At 38.8% G+C, this 19,946-nt stretch overlaps 1 protein-coding gene across 3 annotated transcripts in view; it reads left to right on the plus strand.

The window, feature by feature from the left end:
• The window catches only part of LOC149071513 (semaphorin-2A-like), a 422,721-nt gene that overhangs the window by 339,640 nt on the left and 63,135 nt on the right, over positions 1–19,946 (plus strand). The window contains exon 1 of one of the 3 annotated variants that reach the window (XM_089247969.1): positions 12,216–12,427. The exons of the other annotated variants lie outside the window; for them this stretch is intronic. Within the exon in view, the coding sequence (XP_089104095.1) occupies positions 12,310–12,427 (118 nt within the window). The 5' untranslated portion in view covers positions 12,216–12,309. Of the gene's footprint in view, positions 1–12,215; positions 12,428–19,946 lie in introns of those variants that run through there. 3 annotated transcript variants of the gene reach the window in all.

The raw sequence follows: 19,946 nt of genomic DNA on the forward strand, positions 1-19,946 counted from the left end.
TTGCGCCATTACAGGGTGCTAACTTTCTTAATGAAAAGTGAAAATCCTAGGTATTCTAATCGTTGTAATCTATTGATTTTCTGTGTGTGCATGTTCGTGTTCTCTATACAAATCTACAATTTTAGATCGATCATCGCCAAATTTACATATATATACCAAATGGGGCCCGACTTAAACGATAGGCTATTTTAAAAGTTCGTCAGAGCTGGGCAAATGCCTGAAATGGGCAAAAAACTGTCGGGAAATAACTGTTCCGGGCCTCAACAATCACTTTCGGAATGCTTACTTTGGTTACCGTGGTTCCCTAACATTGCGTTTCAGACATGCATATGCCTTTACAATGGTCTGTAACTTCGGCAATGCTGCCAGTATTACGTACAGTAGTTTATTCCCTTATACTGGTTTGTCCCTTTTTACTTTTTCAATCCTCCTAATAATGAGGCTTTTTGAATAGATGTCATGGTCATCATATCGGCATCATTTTGAGGGTCAAGCAAAGGGTGATATCCATAGAAATCAGTATTAAAATTTCCGATTTTACTGTAGAAATACGGAAATTTTGTGGGACTTTCCATCACATCAATAAGTTTTAAAAATTGAACTGAATTTCCAGTTTTTGAAACATTGAATTCCCTTAGAGATACGAAGCCCATATAAAACAATTAGCCGGACCTACTTTCAAGTTGGATATTCATCCACGCAATAACATTGATTTCAACTTTATATTTTCTCAAGCATTAAAATTAATGTTTCCGTGTTGTCTTTTGATATTCAACTGCATAAATTAATATGATTTAGGATGTGTTTTAAAAGTAATTACCGGCCCGTAAAGTACATCGAAGAAATTCCACAGCTTTAATTAAGCATTTTTGAAGCAAAAACAGGCAGAGATGGGATAACTTGAAGTTATCCCATCCTCATCCGAAAAGCCTTATTGAAGGAAACCCGGGCAGTGCCCGGGGGCACTGCCCACTAATTATTATTAATAATAATTAAATTATATAATTTAATTATTATTAAATTATATAATTTTCATTTCATTTTTGATGTCTTATTTATTCGAGAAGCTTTATTAATATCGATCTTTCATCCAATATGCAAACTATAGGCCTACTAACGTTCTAAAATGGTAATCGGATTGTTGTCCGCATAAACGGATACCCACTTAATATTGTGCGCTGGAATCGTTGATATTCGATTAATCGGGGGCCGACTATAAGTTCATGTCATCTCTCCGAGCGATGATATTATGGGGAGAGGAATTTAAAACAAAAATTAAGTCTCTCAAATTTGATGCCCTCTGCGAACGTCTTAAACGGAATTCTAGAATAAGTTCTTCAAAAATCATGATAAGCTCGTGAACTGGTGGTTATGCAAATTCCTGACAACACCAACTTAATGCCACGAGGAAGCAGCAAAAGAATCCAAACCCAGGAAAAACAAAGATACTCCCCGGGAATAGGATTAGCAAGTTTTATACGGTGCTTATCCCGGAAAACGAATTCCAACGAAAAATTTTGTTACTTGAATCGTTTTTGATTTGAAAGGATCCGGGGAGGAAAGGCTGGCAATGGGAGATTCGACAGGACTTCCATCTGATACGTTAGAAGCGGAGAAACGCGGTTTTATTCTCGCATCTTGCGAACGCTCATCATCTACCCTCCCATCACTCGACTCTGCTCTCCATGGTTCCCTGGAAGCGGCGCGTCTGGGCTATTACTAATTCATTAGGAGACATGAAATATGCATTATTTATCTGAGGCGTGCGTCCTCCCGGCCCGTCCGCTAATTGCCGAGAGGCTTGATGTGGCCGTATCGTGTATGTATAGCGTATCGGAGTCGCATGTCAAGGTAGCATGTACGGGCAATGCGGGGGGGGGGGATATGACCATGTGTATTTGGAGGAACGGTTGCAGGTAGTGTGTTGTGGGGTAGCGGACACATCCCCGTGTTGATGTTCTCTATTTCACCCGTCTTTGATATTAGGAAGAGAGAGAGAGAGGAAAATTTGTCTTCCATTCTGGCTCAGCACCCACGTGAGTGTTAATGTAGGAGCAGGGGGGTCGGGGGGAGCCTCGTGCATGCATGCTAACATTCGAGTACTCCCAGAAGTGTGTGTGTGTGTGTGTTTTTTTAGGTTTGGTATAGATACGAGGGAGAGAGAGTTGAGTGATTAGAACTTTTCGAACTTTCGAGAGGTGGGTTATATACACAGCGTTTCGTTTTGAATAAATGACACGTTTTTCAACGTTTACGTGCTCGAGAGCCCTATGGGCGAAATCCCTTTGCTCATTTGTTTTTCCCCCCCAGAATAAGGAAAAAATAGTTCCGAATTAGGGGCAAAAGAGAGTCTCTCTCTAAAAAGATTTTTTTTTTATCAGTCTGTACATCTTTGCTAATCGCGGATTTTAATTTAGGGGAAATTTCGCCTGTAAATTACAATTTTTTTTCTATAAATATGGAGGGGAAATTTATTCATTAATTCTTTTAAGTACTTGAATGATTTTTTTTTTCCTTGCATTCCTGTAATTATAGCATTCGGTGATTGCCGTTTGTGGTGTGTATAATTTCTGATTTTCTCCCGTGCAAAAGACTTGAATGGATTAATGAATATGAATGCAGTGTTACGCTTTATGAATGGCGCGTGATGGGATATTATTAACACTATTCAGTTTTCTTTTCAAGAATATTAAGCAATTCTGTTTGTTCAAATTTATTCGATGTACTTTACGGGCGCAAAATTAATTTTAAACCATCCTAACCTATATTAATTTATGCAGTTGAATATTAAAAGCACAATACGCAGACATCAATTTTCATGTTTGAGAAGATATAAATAAACGGTTGAAATCAATGTTATTCCATTGATGTCCAACTCAAAAGTAGCCCCGGCTAATTACTTCATATTTAATCTCCAGGGCTTCGTATATCTCTAAGCGAACTCGATATTTCGAAAATCGAGAATTCAATACAATTTCTAAAATTATTGATGTGGTGGAAAATCCCACAAAATTTCCGCATTTGTCCAGTAAAATCGGCAATTTTAACACTGATTTCTATGGAGATCACCCTTTGAGTGGCCCTCAAAGTGATAGTTGTGAGTATTATGACGTCTATTCAAAAAGCCTCGTTACTGGGAGAAAATTGAAAAAGTGACAAACCATTATAAAGGCCTATGCATGTCTGAAACGCAATGTTAGGGAAACCACGGTAAACACACACATTCTCTCTCTCTCCGAAAGTGATTGTTGAGGCGCAGAATTGAAATTCTGTTTGTTGGTTTTGTAAACCTTGTCGGTCGAACTCGGTTATAACGATATTGAAGGAATCGTCAACCTAGATTAGGTTAGATACTGGTATGACGTATAAATTAGATTGAAAGAGTTTAGGGAGAAATGGTTTTGGTCGTTGGTAGTTTTCATCTTTACGTTCTTTCAATTCTGATGGTAGACATCACATCATCATCAGGTATCTTGAGAATGAAATGAACCCTTGCCGTCGGGGAAAAGAAACTCCACCAATGAATGATGGCATTTTCGAAAAATTAATGCACAAATATTAGCAGTGCTTCTACTGCCTCTAACGAGAGGTGTTTGTGTGCACAGATGTTGGATACATTTAAATCTGAAGTGTGATGCTAGTAATGATAATATATATTTTTTTGCCTCTGATGTATGCTTTGGAGAAGCGAGTCTCAGAAGCATCTTCAAATGGGAACGATTCGAAACATGTGTCGGGGCCACCATCAGCGTATAATACGCACCAATTAAATGAGCATGAAAACTTCCGAATTTGTATACGCATTGTATTTTATATCATTCGTAATTTGAATTTTTCAAGTCAAATATTGTTTTCCCTAAGTTTTTCTGCATATTTTTTTCGTTATTCCTGATTTCTCGCCTGCGCTACCGTTGGGAGCCCTAGAGCCACCCCTGCCTTCACAGATCGAGACCCAGTTTAGAAAGAGATGCATTAATCAAACAGAATAAAAAATACCCCATTTCCTAGAGATACTTGCAACTTGCATTGTATATCAAAATCGAATAGAAAAACCCCCATACGGCAAGGTGTTGAATATCCTAGATGCCAGGTCACCATGGCGAACAAGAAATTGGTATTGTTTCTGATTACGTACAGTGATTGACAATTTCGTAACTAATTCTGTTTTTATAATCATTTTCACCAACTGAAATGAGTTATTTCAATATTGTGTGTTCAAGCTCAAATTCTGATATTTTCTTAGGAAAACTCAAAAACGAAAAACATGGTGTTGTAAAAAAAAAAGTCACGCATGAGATGTAAGCATTAGTGTAATGCGTGTAACCCATTAGTGTAACCCTCTTTGATCTCGTGTATATTTGAATATACATAGCTAATACATGGTTTAAAAAAGCCCGTTATACCAATTTCTTTTCTATTTTTTGTTTATAATTTTCTAATGCACATATTTTAGTGTCATTTCAGCACAAAATACGGCTATGTATAAGTACAATAATTTTTTTATCTAAAAAAAGTTGATTCCTTGTTTTGAGAGCTGACAAATTTTACGTGTTCAGAGATTTATAAAATGGCATCAAAGTGATATATTGTATTGCTAACAAAGATTCTATTCTGTTTATAGATAACATTAAAATCAATACAGGCTGTATATTTTACGCTCAACTTACTATTTTCACTAGTAAAAAGAAACGCTAATTAATTACATTCTTGTTTTGATGTATTGTTGCAATTAAAAAGATCCTAATGGCACCCATTTATATCTGCATTTGTGATATTTCAATGCGTTTTTATGGGGATGAACTACAGAGGGTCAACAGCGAGATTCTCGACAGTATATGGAAACAGCCTGGATTGATACCTACTACTGCATTATCGACGTTTTAACCGAGTTCAACTGTATTTCCATTTATGATCCCAATCAGATCCGTCTAACCCCCCCCCCCCCCCACGGAAAAAAATAAGTCGGGACAAATCCCGATTTAATGATCGCTCCGGTCCACATACATTCCAGCAGCTTCTCGAGTCGGCGAATCTTTACGACATCAGTTAGTACAAGAATCGAAAAGAAGGTAAAGACCGACTTGCGTAGGGAGAAGTTGGACCGAGTGACCATGGCGATGTTGGAAGCGGTCATTGCGATAAAGTACTGGAGGTAGAAGGGGGGAAAGCATATAAAATAATAAAACTAGGGATAAAGTAAAAATGGTTGGTAGGTGAGAAAGGATAGGAAAAAGAGAAAAAAGATGGAGGGAACGAATGGCTCCGACATCCGTTCGTTAAAAGTTCGAATCCATTCTAAGAACATCCAGTCCATTAAACTCACCTTACTGCGTAAGAGGGGGTTTTTTTTCCCCTCTAACAAGCACAACTTTCTTAGCTTTTTCCCTTGTTATATACTCGGAGTCTTTATTCTTTCTTTCTCCTGGATCTCCAGAATCTCCTATTTTTTTTGGGGTCCTTTTTAACCTCGCCACGATTTGAGTTAAGGATGTGAAAGGATCAACTTGTTGCCGCCTTGTATACTCTTGAATACTCCTTTATTTCTCTTCCCGTCGTTTGCGTCGAGGATCGAAATCTTGATGATGTTTTGTATTACTTGGAGGGCCGTTTCTTCTCTTTTGTTTCCCCGTTTATCGGTTGTTTTTCCTTTCTTTAATGGAGATTTTTTTGGTGTTATAACGTATGAGGATTATTTATAGAATTTCCTATAGAATAGCTTTCGATTTTTTGTCAATTTAGATATGATTTTCACAGCCTACTAAATTGCGAAAGGGCGGATTATCTCTCACTTAAATATGCAAGGTGTCTCGCCGAAAATGTCCGAAATAAATAAGAATGTTAAAATACAAGTATACGATATGGATATACACAGGGTGGTGAGGAAGTGTCTCTCGCCATGGGCAATACACCACCTAGTGAGTTATGCCGAAAGTGTGTGTGTGTGTGTGTGCGCCTGTCTGTCTGAGTACGTATCTAGTGCCGATTTTACCGGTTTTAAGGCCACATTTTACTGGTGAACTGTTGATACTAGAGGCGTATTTCCAATTAGAAAAAAAAAATATATTTAAATAACGTGTAGACCTCTCAGATATACGTAGGTACACAACACATTCTGGCATGCTGCTATTCGTTAGCAATCCCTCAAAGGAATGTGTCTTTCAGTTGATGTAGATATGTTACGGTTAATGTGTGTGTGTGCGATAAATCCGGTTTTTTTACATTATTGCCGAGCATTTTGGTAAGTTTGATAGATTTTCCTAAGTTAATCATTTATACCGGTGATTGTGCGCAATACCCAGAGGTCGCGTCGTTGGTAAACATAATAAATCCTACAATACGATATAGTTTACAGGTATTATATCATTATATCTGGGTTCGATCTTGTAATTTGTTATTATATCGGGGTCCGACTGTATTCATTCCGCATGCTAGACTAATTCGGATTTTTTTTTTCTTTCATATTTATCAAATTCAATAATTGCCCTAGGGTATTATGCATAATCACAGATAAAGCTGATAAATTTCAGGTATTTACCAAGTTTACCAACGACGCATGCATAATCTCCGCAGAAAGTTCTATTTTTTTTTTCATTATTTATCAAATTTGCCAACAACGGCGCTTTGGTATTATATATATTTCGCCGGTAAAACAGAGAAATTTATCAAACATACCGAGATAATTGGTAAGTATGCATAATAACCAGTTATTTTGCATAATTACCGAATCATAACATTTACCGTAACCGATACATATTATCAGAAGTGGTCCAAATAAATATCCTTGTTGAATTCTAATCACAGATGATTACCACAATCGCCACGAACATGGTAAAACACCGTGGAATATGTTATCACCAAAAATGTCTCCTGGATTTTTGAGAGCAATCGCGCATCTCGGATATCCCCAGAATAATTTTGACAATAGTTTCTAATACGAATCTTCAAAATCGGTCAAAAGAATTCATTATACAGTCTGTCGTATTATGCCTCGATGTACTGGCTGACGATCAGTATTCACTCGTTGAAGGGAAACATTATCTAGATGAGAATTGGTAACGAAATACCTTTTGTAATCCCAGAGTCGTACCCGTGATACGCAAGTGTGAGATCACATAAATTGTAAATTAGTATAGTCTACTATAAGTCCGGTCATCATAGCTGTAGGGTTTTGTGAATAGCCTATGATGAGAATCTCTAAGACGTGCGATTTCTATCTGCATTCGGGTTGGTTGATTTTAATTGGTCAGATTCCTCTTGGATACGTACCGATTGGTTCATTAAAGGTTCATTACTGAAGCTTGATTGCGCAAAGGGTCTTTCATGGCTCTCGAGACACAAATGCGCTGAATAACATCTCCGTATTATACGAAGGCAATTGGATGGTATAATTGTCAAATTCGGATCGCAAACTTCTATCCGAGTGACCTGTCGTTTCAAATATCCATAATCCGCGTTTCATTTCTGATTTAGTCATATTCGTTGGACATTCAAGTTGGAATTTAGTGTCTTTACGGCTCTTGAATGACAATTGTCAAATCTTAATAATTGTGCTATTTTTGCTAATGATCCACTTTTATACACAAAACAATCCATGAATTAGATGTTATTCATATACACGCAATATTCACTTCTAAAATTCCCGATCCCAATGTGCCGTTCCTTTTCAAATGTTAATCAATCATGACTATTGAGAAGATTGTGTGAATGTTTGTGATTTTAAGTATTATCAATTCACTGCACAATGAGCTACAATATCCCTGAACTGTACGTGTATATCGTTTAGAATTTGTATCGATAACTTCATATTCGATATAATTCCTGCGTTTCACATACCCAAAGCCCTTATAATTTCAACGCATTTCCCGTATATGTTTATTCAGTCATTGCAAACCATTTGGAAGGGATCCTAGTTATGTTTACAAAACATGTATGGTGTGTATTGAGTGTAGGCGAATATTCGGGACTCGATTACGTCGAAATTGGTGAACAACCGAATTACTTGATACCAGATTGGACATGGTCAGGTGGAGGGGAGGGGGCAGACGAATGTTGGCTAATGACTTTAGCGTTACGTTTGCTCAGTTTACAGTCTGGTATGTAGGAGTAAAATCTTCCTCGGAAAGTGCCTCGTTCCAGAGGACGGTAATCTCCGACAGTATCCGAGATTCTCCGGTTTCCTCCGTTCCTCGCTTTTGCCAAGGACAATGGTTCCGTGATGAATATTAGCAATAACCCCCGTCGCTTTTGCACAGTGAGATACAGACAGACAGAGAGAGAGAGAGAGTGCCACCTACACACACACACACACTTACTCGTACTGAGAGATATTGAGAGGTTTTGTACACAGAGTGATAGAGCCGGGTAGGACGTGTTTTGGGGAATTGGCTCAAATCCATGGACCGTCCAGTAATAAGATACACAACAATAGGTTAGTAGTGAGGGTGGAATGGAAGTACCAGTCCATTCCGTCCGTTGTTGTTTCGGCCGCTCTCTCTCTCGCTCGTCCTCGAGCTCTTGCGCGTTGTTCCATCATCGTTTCCGCCCTAATTGTCGCGAGTTTCCACGTCAGTGGCTCGATTTATGGTGGAGCCGATCAGATTCCTCTCTATCTCCTGGTAGGTAAATGGATGGGATGTTGGTAGTTATTATTGAATGTTCTGTTTTTCTGCTATTTGCTGCACCTTGACCGTGGATCCATTCGTATCGGAATTTTAGTTTCCGCATTTTTCTCATTGCTCCTTGGAGTCTGTTTGCATCCGATTCGTTCCGAATGCACTGCATTATGAGTGCTTCCGACATCATGTTCTAATTCGAAAGTATTTTATTGAATGGAAATGCGTTGCTATCCTTGTGTGTGTGCTCTGAAGCAGGTTATGTCATCATCTCTGCATGACACTGTTGTTATATAAAATGCTTAATAAAATACGGCAGGGGTTCTCAATCTTTTGACCCTTGCCCTTTTCATCGTATATGTGTGAGGCTCCTGTAAATGGTTTAATAGATGTTGTGCATTCATGAAAAATCCACTTTGAAGCTTGAAAATTTGCACATATCAACATCGTCAGCTCACCACGATAATCCCTAGGAACCCCGACGCACACTTTGAAAAACCCCGAAGAACGGTATTATTACATAGTTTTCTACAACCGAGATCCAGAAGAGAAATAATGAGTAAAGCTACACTGGCTTATATAAAAGTTACGCATGTAACTGCTTGTATATCATAACGACACCACCTTTAATCTTGCCCCTCTGGATTAGGCGGGTATTGGAAAATACGGTGTACTCGGGCATACAGTCTCTTCATGTGGAGCCTTCGGCACACTGACAGATATTGTCTTACCAATGGAAATGCAAATACCTCTCCTTTCAGTTTTGTTTCATTTAATTTCGGAAAATTGTTCTTTTAAGTGCGAGTAACCTGGTAGCCTTTATTTTGTTCTACATCAGCTCCGGGGGGGGGGGTGTACGCAGAATCGACTTAGGAAGGGTCACAAAAGGTTTAAGGGGCCGGGAAAATCACAAGGATTTTCGTCCAGATAAAATTTTAGTTGTTAACCTTCAAAAAGTTAACAGAAAGTAGTTAGTACAGCTGATAAATCTATTTTGTCTTTCGATATTTTATTTATTTTCACAAAATGTTTTTAATCGGCTTGGGAGGAGCATAAGTATCCCCTAACGCCGCTTTCATCTCTGATCAGCCATAATTTGACGTGAAGGGCTAGCAACAAAAGCTATTTGGAACATTAAATGCATTTTCGATATTGACTTAGCTCCATATTTTGACCAAAGGGTCGGACATAAACATTAATCCTGTGTTTCTCTTCCAATTTAAAAAAAAACCGGAGTCAGATTGCGATTAGAGATGAAATCAGTGTTGCCATTCCTTTTGTTTTAGATAGCAAAATTGAATGATTTCTAGTATTATTTTACATGTACAGCATAAATATGTAAATTTGGAAAGATATTCAAAATTAAAAACCAACTAATTAAGAAAAAACTAGATGTGGTGGCTGTTTCTTTTTTAGGTCGGATTTGCAATCTGCACCTAAAAATCATTCCAGAACAGCTAAAAAAATGACTGACTGAGGTAGATACATTTTCTCAGGGCGTACCTAGTCTTTAATGCCGGGTTTTCCTAGGAGCAGGTTTCCACAACATTTGCAGCGTGAAAACGATGATTGTTCAAAAAAAACCTGAATTTCAGGTTTTTAACCAATCAGCATTTTCACGCTGCACACAGCGCAGAAATTCTGCTCCTAGGAAAACCCGGCTTAAAACTGCCATAAGCTTCCCTGTTCGATGCTGCTTCCGTACGAGCTGGATAAAGAAGTTAAGAAACTGTTGGTATGTGATAGTTGAGTGTGTGAGTGTACGTGTATAATAGGCGTGTCAACAAAAGATAATAAAATTTACAGCCTATGCTGCACTCAGAGAGTCGGTATATGTCAAATAAATTGTGAGATATTATAAAAAATGAATTCGATAAGTTGTGGCTTACTTATCACAGAAATTTGGAATTTCTGCGCTAAAGATGCGGACGATGTGAAAGGGTATGCGGACCCACATCCGCTCCGTGTGAAAGGGGTCTTAGCGGCTCGAACTTTTGCCGCATGAATCTGAGCTTTGAAACTGAGCTGTTTATCCAAAATAAGACGAAGATATTTTGTCTGAGACTTGGGTTGTAATATAGTATGCCCCACTGTGATAGTGGTGTTCGGTGGGAGTTGCCTTCTTGCAAACCGTATAAAGTTACATTTGCTCTCGTTTAAGACCACTGCATGTAGCTGATGCCAGAGCTCGACCCTTAAGACCATTTCTTGCAAGTTCCTTAGAGCTTGCTTAGGGTCCCTGGATGTCATAAGAATTTTCGAGTCGTCAGCATAAGAAGCTAAGATTCCTCTTTGTGGAGCCGGAAAGTTGTTAATAAAAATATTGAAAATTATTGGGCCAATTACAGACCCTTGACAAATAGATGCCTTAAGTGGGCGTCAAGTAGAGAGAGCGTTTTTGATACGAACCTGAAATGTCCTATCCCTGAGGTAGCTGTGGTGAACCATATGTATAAAGTGGGAGAGAAACCTTCTAAGTATCATAATGGCAATTAGCGCTGAGTGCTTACCCTTACGAAAGGCCAATTTAGTTCAATCTGTACGAAGCATGTATGGAATTTGATTAGTGATACCACTGTCAATCACGAGTAGTACTGGATAATGGTCAGATCCGAGAGCACTGAGCACCTCAATGGTGACTCCCTGTAGTAAGTTTCTTGTCAAACCAAAGTCAAGTACGTCTGGCCTATGCTGCATGTTGAAGGGATTATATGTAGGTGATTGCGGTGCACGAACGTCAATCATATTTGAATGACACAAAAAATGGTGAGCACCCTACCATCCTGATTTGTTGTGATGCTATTGAAAAGTTGGCGTTTAAGAGTTGAAATCGCCAGCTACAAATATGGGCTTATTACCGTTGCTTATAAATATCGCTTTTAGTCCGGGGTTGTGAGCGGTTATATCATCTATCTACCCTAATGGCGATGGCCTCACAAGTTGTGGGCGAAGGAAGATCAACTGTCTCAGTATGAAAATTCCTCTTGATATGTATAAGGACACCCCCCCCCCTACTCGTGGTAGGTTGCGGCGGTCAAGCCTATGGCGTTCATATGTAGGGACTTTGAAAGTCACGTGCCGGTGAAAGCCACAAGTCTTGTATGGGAACCGCGTCCGGGTCAAATTCAATAACAGTTTCATGCTACTCATGGAGGTTGATGGGGATTACGTCAGCGTCTCTAGCTGAAAATTTTAAAATTTAGCCTTGGAACTGAAAATAATAAAATTTAATTTTTACTTAATATTGTAAAATTATAAGTTATTGGAATATTAATGGTTTAATTAATTATTATATGTGTGTTATAGCTAATTGATTTATTTATACGAATTACAAAAAAAAACGTAAAAGAAATTTATGTGCTTGTTTTTTCACCTTCAATTCATTCGAAAATATCAACCGGAGATGTATCAAACGAGAGTTTCGAATTCCAGCCGACAGATGGCGCGAACAGTACCGTAATCGGAGGCTCCCACTGTAATGTTTTTTTATATCCTCAGCGCTGTGTGCACCGATGCCGTGAAGCAGAAACTGCCACACAGGGGCGAAGGAGGGGGTGCAGGGGGGGGAGGGCTTTTCCCTCCCGAATCTCCGTTTCCACAGTTAGTCATGATGATGCCTGCCTGGCGAGTGTATGTCCAGTGAGAGGTTTTCTCGCGAGTGTGAGGAAAGGATACCCTCCCGTGCTAAGAGTCGGCAATGCTGGCCCTATCGCTGGCCATGGTTCTTAGTGGCCTAGCCCTAGGGTACCGGCATCATCCGAGGTACCCTTGGGGGCCCAACGAAGTGTGCTGCGGAAGGATTCGGCACCACAGAGGTGAGTTACTTGCAAAAAAAACCAAAAAACATATATTGCGATGCAGGAAAAATGACTGTGCTAGTGATTTTCCAACGACCGAGTTTGATCTTCCCGAAGGCAGCGCGGCTATCCGCGGAATCGAGCCAAAGTTTCCGCGCTACATACTCGGAATATTTCTCACTTCACACACACACATTTACAAAATTTACCTTACATGAATCCATTAGTATTAAAGGTATCGAATTTTGTATAGTACCTACTAAATCTCTGCTGTTATTCCTCATTTTAAATCCATAAAACAATAAATCATGAAAATAATTTTCGTAATTTTTACCTTTGATAATATTCAGTCATATATTATTAGAAATGATAAATATATAATCAATTCATGCTGAATATTATTGATATCATACGTCAAATTGATTTCATCTACTAAAATAATTCATTATATTTTTTTGTTTGTTTTTAAATTGCAAAAACACTTCAAACATGTTAAACATGATCTTATTTCTTCGTACCAAACTCCATTTTGAGAACCCAATATATATTGATACTTGTCTATTCTGATTATTATACATACATTTCTTTGTTTAAATCAGTATTATAGTATTGATCTATGTAATTTTGCATTTTTCGATCAAACGAAATCTCGAAAAATCTGGACTTTGTGGTTCAGGAAAATCTGATTATTACGTGATGGATAACATTCATTAAAATTTTATCAGTTTTCATTCTATGACTTTTTCCGTTACTTATTTCTTTGCGTATCACTAACCATCTAATAATTGGCTCTTTTCTTTTGCACATAACTAAATTACCTAATTTATTTTTCACATTTTGCGCAATTTGTACTCCACGAATTTTCCCTTGAATTAACTGAATAATTAATCGTTATTTGGCTCGGAGGTAAATAAATTACCGACCTCTCCCCTCTGCAGGCGAATTTTTGCGTAATTCAATTTTAGCAAACTTCTATAGATTCCTTAACGATAAATTTTAATTTGTTTGCTTTGGTTACGATATTGACTGCGTAAACCTATACGTCATTCGTTTCATAATATTTAGGTGCATTTGATTTCATCAATTTCACATTTTTACTTGAAGAAAAATTTTCGATTGTTTTTGGACTTTTTCTCTATTTTACTTCATCTATTTTACGTTGTTTACTTTGAAATCTCTACTTGGTTCTACTCTTTTTAATTTTTCTTTATCCTTAATTTTCTGCTTGTGCATTTTCTGTGTAATTTTTTAAATAGTTTGTGCTCGATTTTAATTTTTTTGTGAACGTGTTGCGTACCTTTGCCATAGCTTTCATCAGTTGCGTTTAATTATACTTTTAAATGATGCTAATAATCGTTTTTCAAGTTATAGACCATGCTCCGTTACTTCCCTTAATCTTGCTCCATATTTTTTTACTTTGATATTGCTGTATAATGTTTTTCTCGATTTTTTTGCCTAATAGGGTCTACCACCTACAATATTTCTACTTGAATTTTTGCCTAATATTTTTCTTAACTTTTGTTTTAATTTTTCTTGATTTCGCATATATTTCCTTGATTTTGTTTCGCACAATCTCTTTTGCTCAATATTTTTCTTCTTGATTTTCCCCACTTTTTCCTTCATTTTTCTAGAAATTTGTTCAACTTTTCTTGACTTTTGTTTATTTTTCTGGGTCTTTTGTCTGCATAATTTTTGCGTAAGTTCCTGAGAGATTTCTTTCGTTTTTAATTTTAATTGGCAGTTTGCGTACTTTTTTCTTAGTTGCACTCCATGAGGAAATTTTCTTGATCCTCTCCATATAATTTTTCTATTCTTTCCTCCATAACTTTACCGTAACTATTCTACATAATTTCGTCGTAACTTCCCAATATAAATATTTTTGATTTCCATCTATAACTTTTCCTAATTGCCTTCCGTAACTGTGCTTAATTTCCTTTCATAATTTTGCTGTATTTCCTCCAACAACTTTGCTGAAATTCCTTCTCTAACTTTACATCATTCCCATCCATAACTGCGTAATTTTTCTTCCATAACTTTCGCGTACTCCACTCCAGAATTTCTGACTACCGACTTCCCTGCATGGACTAAACTTTCACGTAATTTACTCTAAAACTCTCATATTTCAATCTACAACCCATATAAATAACGTAGTAACAAATATCCAATGAACGCATCGCTCTTTGCAAAGAAATACTCCTTCGGATTTGTATTAAAATCCGCTACCTACTTCGATTCCATACTAAGTCAAAACTAATCGTCAGTAGTCGATCTATCATCTGCAATATCGATTCATATCTAGTTAAAGTGATTCACAAAAATATTTTTATATCATTCAAAAGCTGTTAACGCTTCCTTCTCGCTGCATGTAATCACCTGGGAGAAGGGAAAGAAATGTAGAAAATAAGTCCTCCTTAATATAGTTTTTATTCGGGAAATTTCGAAATATTTTTCCGTTTCGTCTGACTGAGGATAAATGGGAAAAAATATCCGGAAAAAGGTGGGGAAAAAAAAATAGCTATTTCCCGGCCGTTGTTCTCCTATAAAAGGTGTATTGATTTATTTTTTTTTCTGTTACCTCTTCTCGCCTTGAATACATCAGGTCGATAAACTGTTCCGAAAAATTTTTCTTCTCCGGTTTTTTGATAAGGAGATCCTTTTGGAAACTTTCTTGTTTTTTGCTCCAAGATTATTAAAACTCCTCTTTTTTTTGGTATTAAATAATCCTAAATATATATATATATATATATATATATTTTGTGGGATCAGTTGAAATTCCCGAATTGGCCGCTCGCCAATGTTAGATGGTTTCTTATAAGGTATACTGATGATGGATGATGGGCTGTTGTTGTTGTATGCTGATGCATCCCGGGAAGACAAATTTTTGTTCTAATAGGCTGTGTAATAGATGGTATGTTTTACGGGTGGCTGTGAAATATCGTTCGCGTGCCCTCGTAAAAACGCTGAAACAATGGATTTTTCACATGGTGTGTGGATTTATGGAGTTCGGTTGTTAGCATTTTTCGTGGAAATTGGAATGGGAATCGCCCCCCATACAACAGGGGATGCCGATCAAATGCCATCGAAAATTTCTGAACAGTTAAATCACGCATGCTCAACTCATGGCACGGGGACCAAATGAAGCTGTCGGAGCCATTTGATGTGGCCCGTAACAAATAACCAACCACTTAAGTGACCCGTGGCACTTTTCCACATCATTTAAGCTGCTAACGACACATACACAGATCACTTAAGCGGCCCCACGCACATATGCAAATCAATTGAGTGGCTCGCAGCGCACTTACAGATTCTTAAGCGGCTCGCGTCTCGTTTAAAACTCACTTAAGTGGCCTGCGGCATTTTTATAGATAACTTAAGTGGCTTTTGACCCATTCACAACTCACTTAAGTGGTTTGCGGCATTTTAATAGATCACTTAATTAAGTGACTTTTGACCCATTTCCACATCAACAGAATCCACTCGAAGCGCATTCCCAGATCAATTAATGTTTCCAAATCAATCTGGTACGGGCTGTGTCGCACTTTCCGATCGCCAGAGTGACGCGGTACTTTTCAGATCTCTCTAACTACCCGCGGCGCATTTCTGGATTACTCAAGTGGTTCGCGGCATATTTTAAGGTCACCTGAGAGGCGAGTCACATTTGCAGATTAATTAAGAGGCCTGCGACACGTTTCCAAACCAATGAAGGGTTCCGTACTCTCCAAAAGTTCGGCCTATCACAGAAATCCTTTGGAATATTGCAGTTATACGATTGACCAGCATGTTCACAGGGAATTTATACACCATCTGTGTACAAAAGTTTACGTACCGGAGCCGTGAGAAAACTTGCATTTTGAAAATATCTATTTTGGAATGTTCATTGAGTGCTCTGCAGTTATTTTCCATGTCACTGATTGCAATGTTCTGTAGACAATTGCAATGTTCTGCTCAAAGACAGAATCAAACCTTGACCTTGGAATAGAAAATGTTTGAAAGTGGGAAGTCTAGCAGGGTGTGCCGCTCAATTTTGTTACATACGCATTTTTAACGCATTCTGCGCCAGCTCTTCATGATAGAAGATGAGTGTTTTGCATGCACTGCTAAGTAGTAGTAGGGTGTTTATAATAAAACTTTCCGGATACACCCATCCTTCGGGAACGCTTCGATATCTCTCTGAGATGGGAAGCGGGGTGTGTCCGGTCTTCAAAGGTCAAAGTAGTAGGGTGCCACGCTAATATTGTGTTTCTTGAGAAGAAACTGTCTCTATGGAGCTAGTTACATCTTAGGGGACGCTGGTCAAACCAAAGTCCCGGAAGGACTTTAAACTAAAACCTTTCAACTTTAAACTTCCGATTTAAACGTCTATAATACACGGATTTCTTAACATTGAGAAAAACATCGGGGGTTTCTTAGTGCTGATTATATACGGTTGTGAATTATCTGCTGTTTTTCTTTTTTTCTGACGGGCTGGAATAGGCATATTTAAAATTATTTTGGAAAAAGTTTTAAAACCATATATAGATGGCGTCTATATACACTGTAATCTCCTTGTAACGATATTCTCCGGCTTACGGAAAATTATCGTTGTAGTGGGATTATGATTATATCGAGAGGCAACAGTGCCATCACGTCATCAAACTTATGCTTTTGTTGCCATCTTTTTTGAATTAATACCTCTAGAAAATGTGCTTTCATGTATTCATTCAAAAAAATTTTAATTGATTAGTTGATTAATAAAATTCAGGTAGATGCATTGCCCCCCGTAATTTGCTTACTGCGTTGCACTGCCATGCCATATACAGAAAATAGCAACACCAATTACAATACTTCCTTAGCGCTTTCGTTGATCCTGTGGTGCAAAATACCGATGTAATACGACGTATTAAAAAGAGCGAAAACAAGTTAAAATCAAATTCAAAATAATTTTCAGCAAATAATAAAAAAACATCGTTGTAGCGATTTAAAAAAAAAAAAAAAATTCGATGTATCGTTATCGACGGATTTATCGTAGTAAAGGCTATCGTTGTATCGAGAGTAGTTTAACATTAGACTACAGGCAATTCCAAAGAAGATTTGAAAAAAAAAATGTTGTTGTAGAGGGATCTAGCGTTATATCGAGTATCGTTGTAGCGAGGTATCTCTGTAGATACAAGTTGAAGAACCGTCAATTTTTATACAAAAACGTGGTTAAGTACCTCCTTCCATTCTTTTATTTCATTGTCGGCGAATGGAATTATCTCATACGTCACTACGGACGACACGATGACATTATTGCATAATTTACAGCATAAAGCATAATTTCCATCTGCAGGTTAGGGACCGTTCAAGTATTATGTCAGCAGATTATTAGCCATTTTTTACCCTTTTCAGCAAAATTTTGTCAGCTCTGCCCCCTATCCCTAAAGGGATATTGGGATCAGAGACGTATGCGGGAGGGGGGGGGGGCTAATATGCTAAGCCATATTAGCTAAACCCATGTCTCGCAGATCAGATGCGACGTTCGGGGCTATCTGATGTGGTCCACCACCTCAAACCTAATTCTGTGAAAATAAACTAAGCGGCAGATTCGCAGATCACTCAAGCTACCCACGACACAGTTCCAGAAGGCTTTAAACGATTCGCGGCATGATTACGCATCATCTGAGTGAGCCGCAGCATAATTACGGATCAGTTGAGTGACTCGCGGCACAGTTCCAGTGCTCTGAAGCTGCCCGCGACACATTTCCAGATCATTTGAAGGATTTGCGGAACATTTAGAGATCACTTAAGTAGTTCTGTAAAGGGCGAATGAGTTCAGGTGCCCACAAACTAGCCAGTTTTTCCCGCCGCTGTGGCCATAGTGACGGACTCGCATCGCGAGGATCCGGGTTCAACCCCCACCTGCGCAACAGTGGTGGTCGGCTGAAGTTGGTTTTTTGAGGTTTTCAACTTCAAGGCGCGAATGCGAGCCGATCTCCCCGTTAAGAAGTCTCGCCACAGAGAGCAACAGGCCTACAACGTTACAAATATTCATTACATTTCACTCACAATTTGAAGTATAGATGGCAACACTGAAATATCGCACACGACGCTAGCTACACACTCAGACTGTTAGGTGCACTCACTTTGTTCCAGACTCTGCCACGAAGCTGGGCTGGAAGAGATCTCGGCAACAGGATAAGTCCGGTGGCAGAGACGCTAGCGTTCATTCATTCATTCATTCAGCCAGTTTTTCCCCCGTTTTAGGATGTCATTAAGAATATTTCATATTTCTATAAAAAGTGGTTGATGACGCAAGCATTATTCAACGCCCCGCCCCCCACGTCATCAACGGTCAGCAAACCCGAAACCCCCCCCCCCCCTTCCCAGCCGCAAACACTCTGCCTATACCTATCAGCACCCTTACGACAAATTTGACATACCAACGCATGATATTAGGACGATTTTAAATCCTTCAATGCATTTTGTATAACGTGTTCACTTGGGGACATTGTTCAAGTGGCCGCGAGCACGAAGTCGGACACGAGCGTCGAGCACTCTGGGTGTTTCAGGGGAGCATATGCCTGCCTTATATTATAAGGTTTGCATGCAGGAAATCACCGTGCTAGTACGAAAAGCACCAAACGATTCCTTAATTCCCATATCGTCCACTTCACACTACAGACACTTCTCGTGGATGTTGTTCCTGTTGGAGTAAAACGTGGAATATATAAAAATGCGCCGCAGGGCCCTCATAAACTTTCATGGGCCGTACTCATTTCCTGGACTTCCGGGCACGGCTCATTTTTCTCAGATTCCACTCACGCCGGAGCAGGAGGGAAAAGTAATCTTGGAAAAACTTGTGCAAGTGACTCAACACCTTACGTATTACTAGTGTTTTTCTTTCGTGCGGAGGAACTGGCATTTTATTTTTGTTCGTACTTCCATCCACTAGCTCATTTATACATTGTACTGTCCCTCGTGGCTTTATATATATATCTTCTCTAACGTCCGTGATTATCTATTTGGTAACGTTCGCCTTTTGCCGCTTCGGCAGCTGGACGATGCCCTACTCTAGGGTATCCGGTTTCCTCTACTCTACGCCACTGTCTCTTTTTTTTTCTTTGGATAACTACTCCTTTCTCTCTGTCCAGGACAGTCCGGGAGCGGACGGATGTGTGTGTGTGAGAGAGAAGGCAATTGACATACAGAGTTACGGCCGCTGTCCTGCATTTGTGATCAAGATTCTCGGACGCAGCTCACGTATTCCTATTCCCGACTTCTCTTGTCCCATTTTGTCGCAGGAGTGATTCGCGAAACTTTGACAAATCGAATCAGAAGGTTGCTTGCTTGCCGTCGGGTATGACCAATGGATGACTAGGTCTATACTATTTTTTCCCTGGTATTGCTCGATTTCTACTTTTTTTTTTTATTTCTCCCCCTGGTCCAATGACGAAGCGGCTGATTGATCTTGTTGGTTTGGTTGGTTCTTGGTATGTATGTATAAGAGTCTTTATCTTGCTGCGAGGCGTTTGTTTCACTGTCTCTTCTTGATATGTGACTCCGTATTTCGAGCGGTATA

This window comes from Pholcus phalangioides, unplaced genomic scaffold (assembly GCF_987345545.1).
Source record: "Pholcus phalangioides strain wild (caught in Gottingen) unplaced genomic scaffold, Ppha-v1.0 ptg000018l_1, whole genome shotgun sequence".
NCBI lineage: Eukaryota > Metazoa > Arthropoda > Arachnida > Araneae > Pholcidae > Pholcus > Pholcus phalangioides.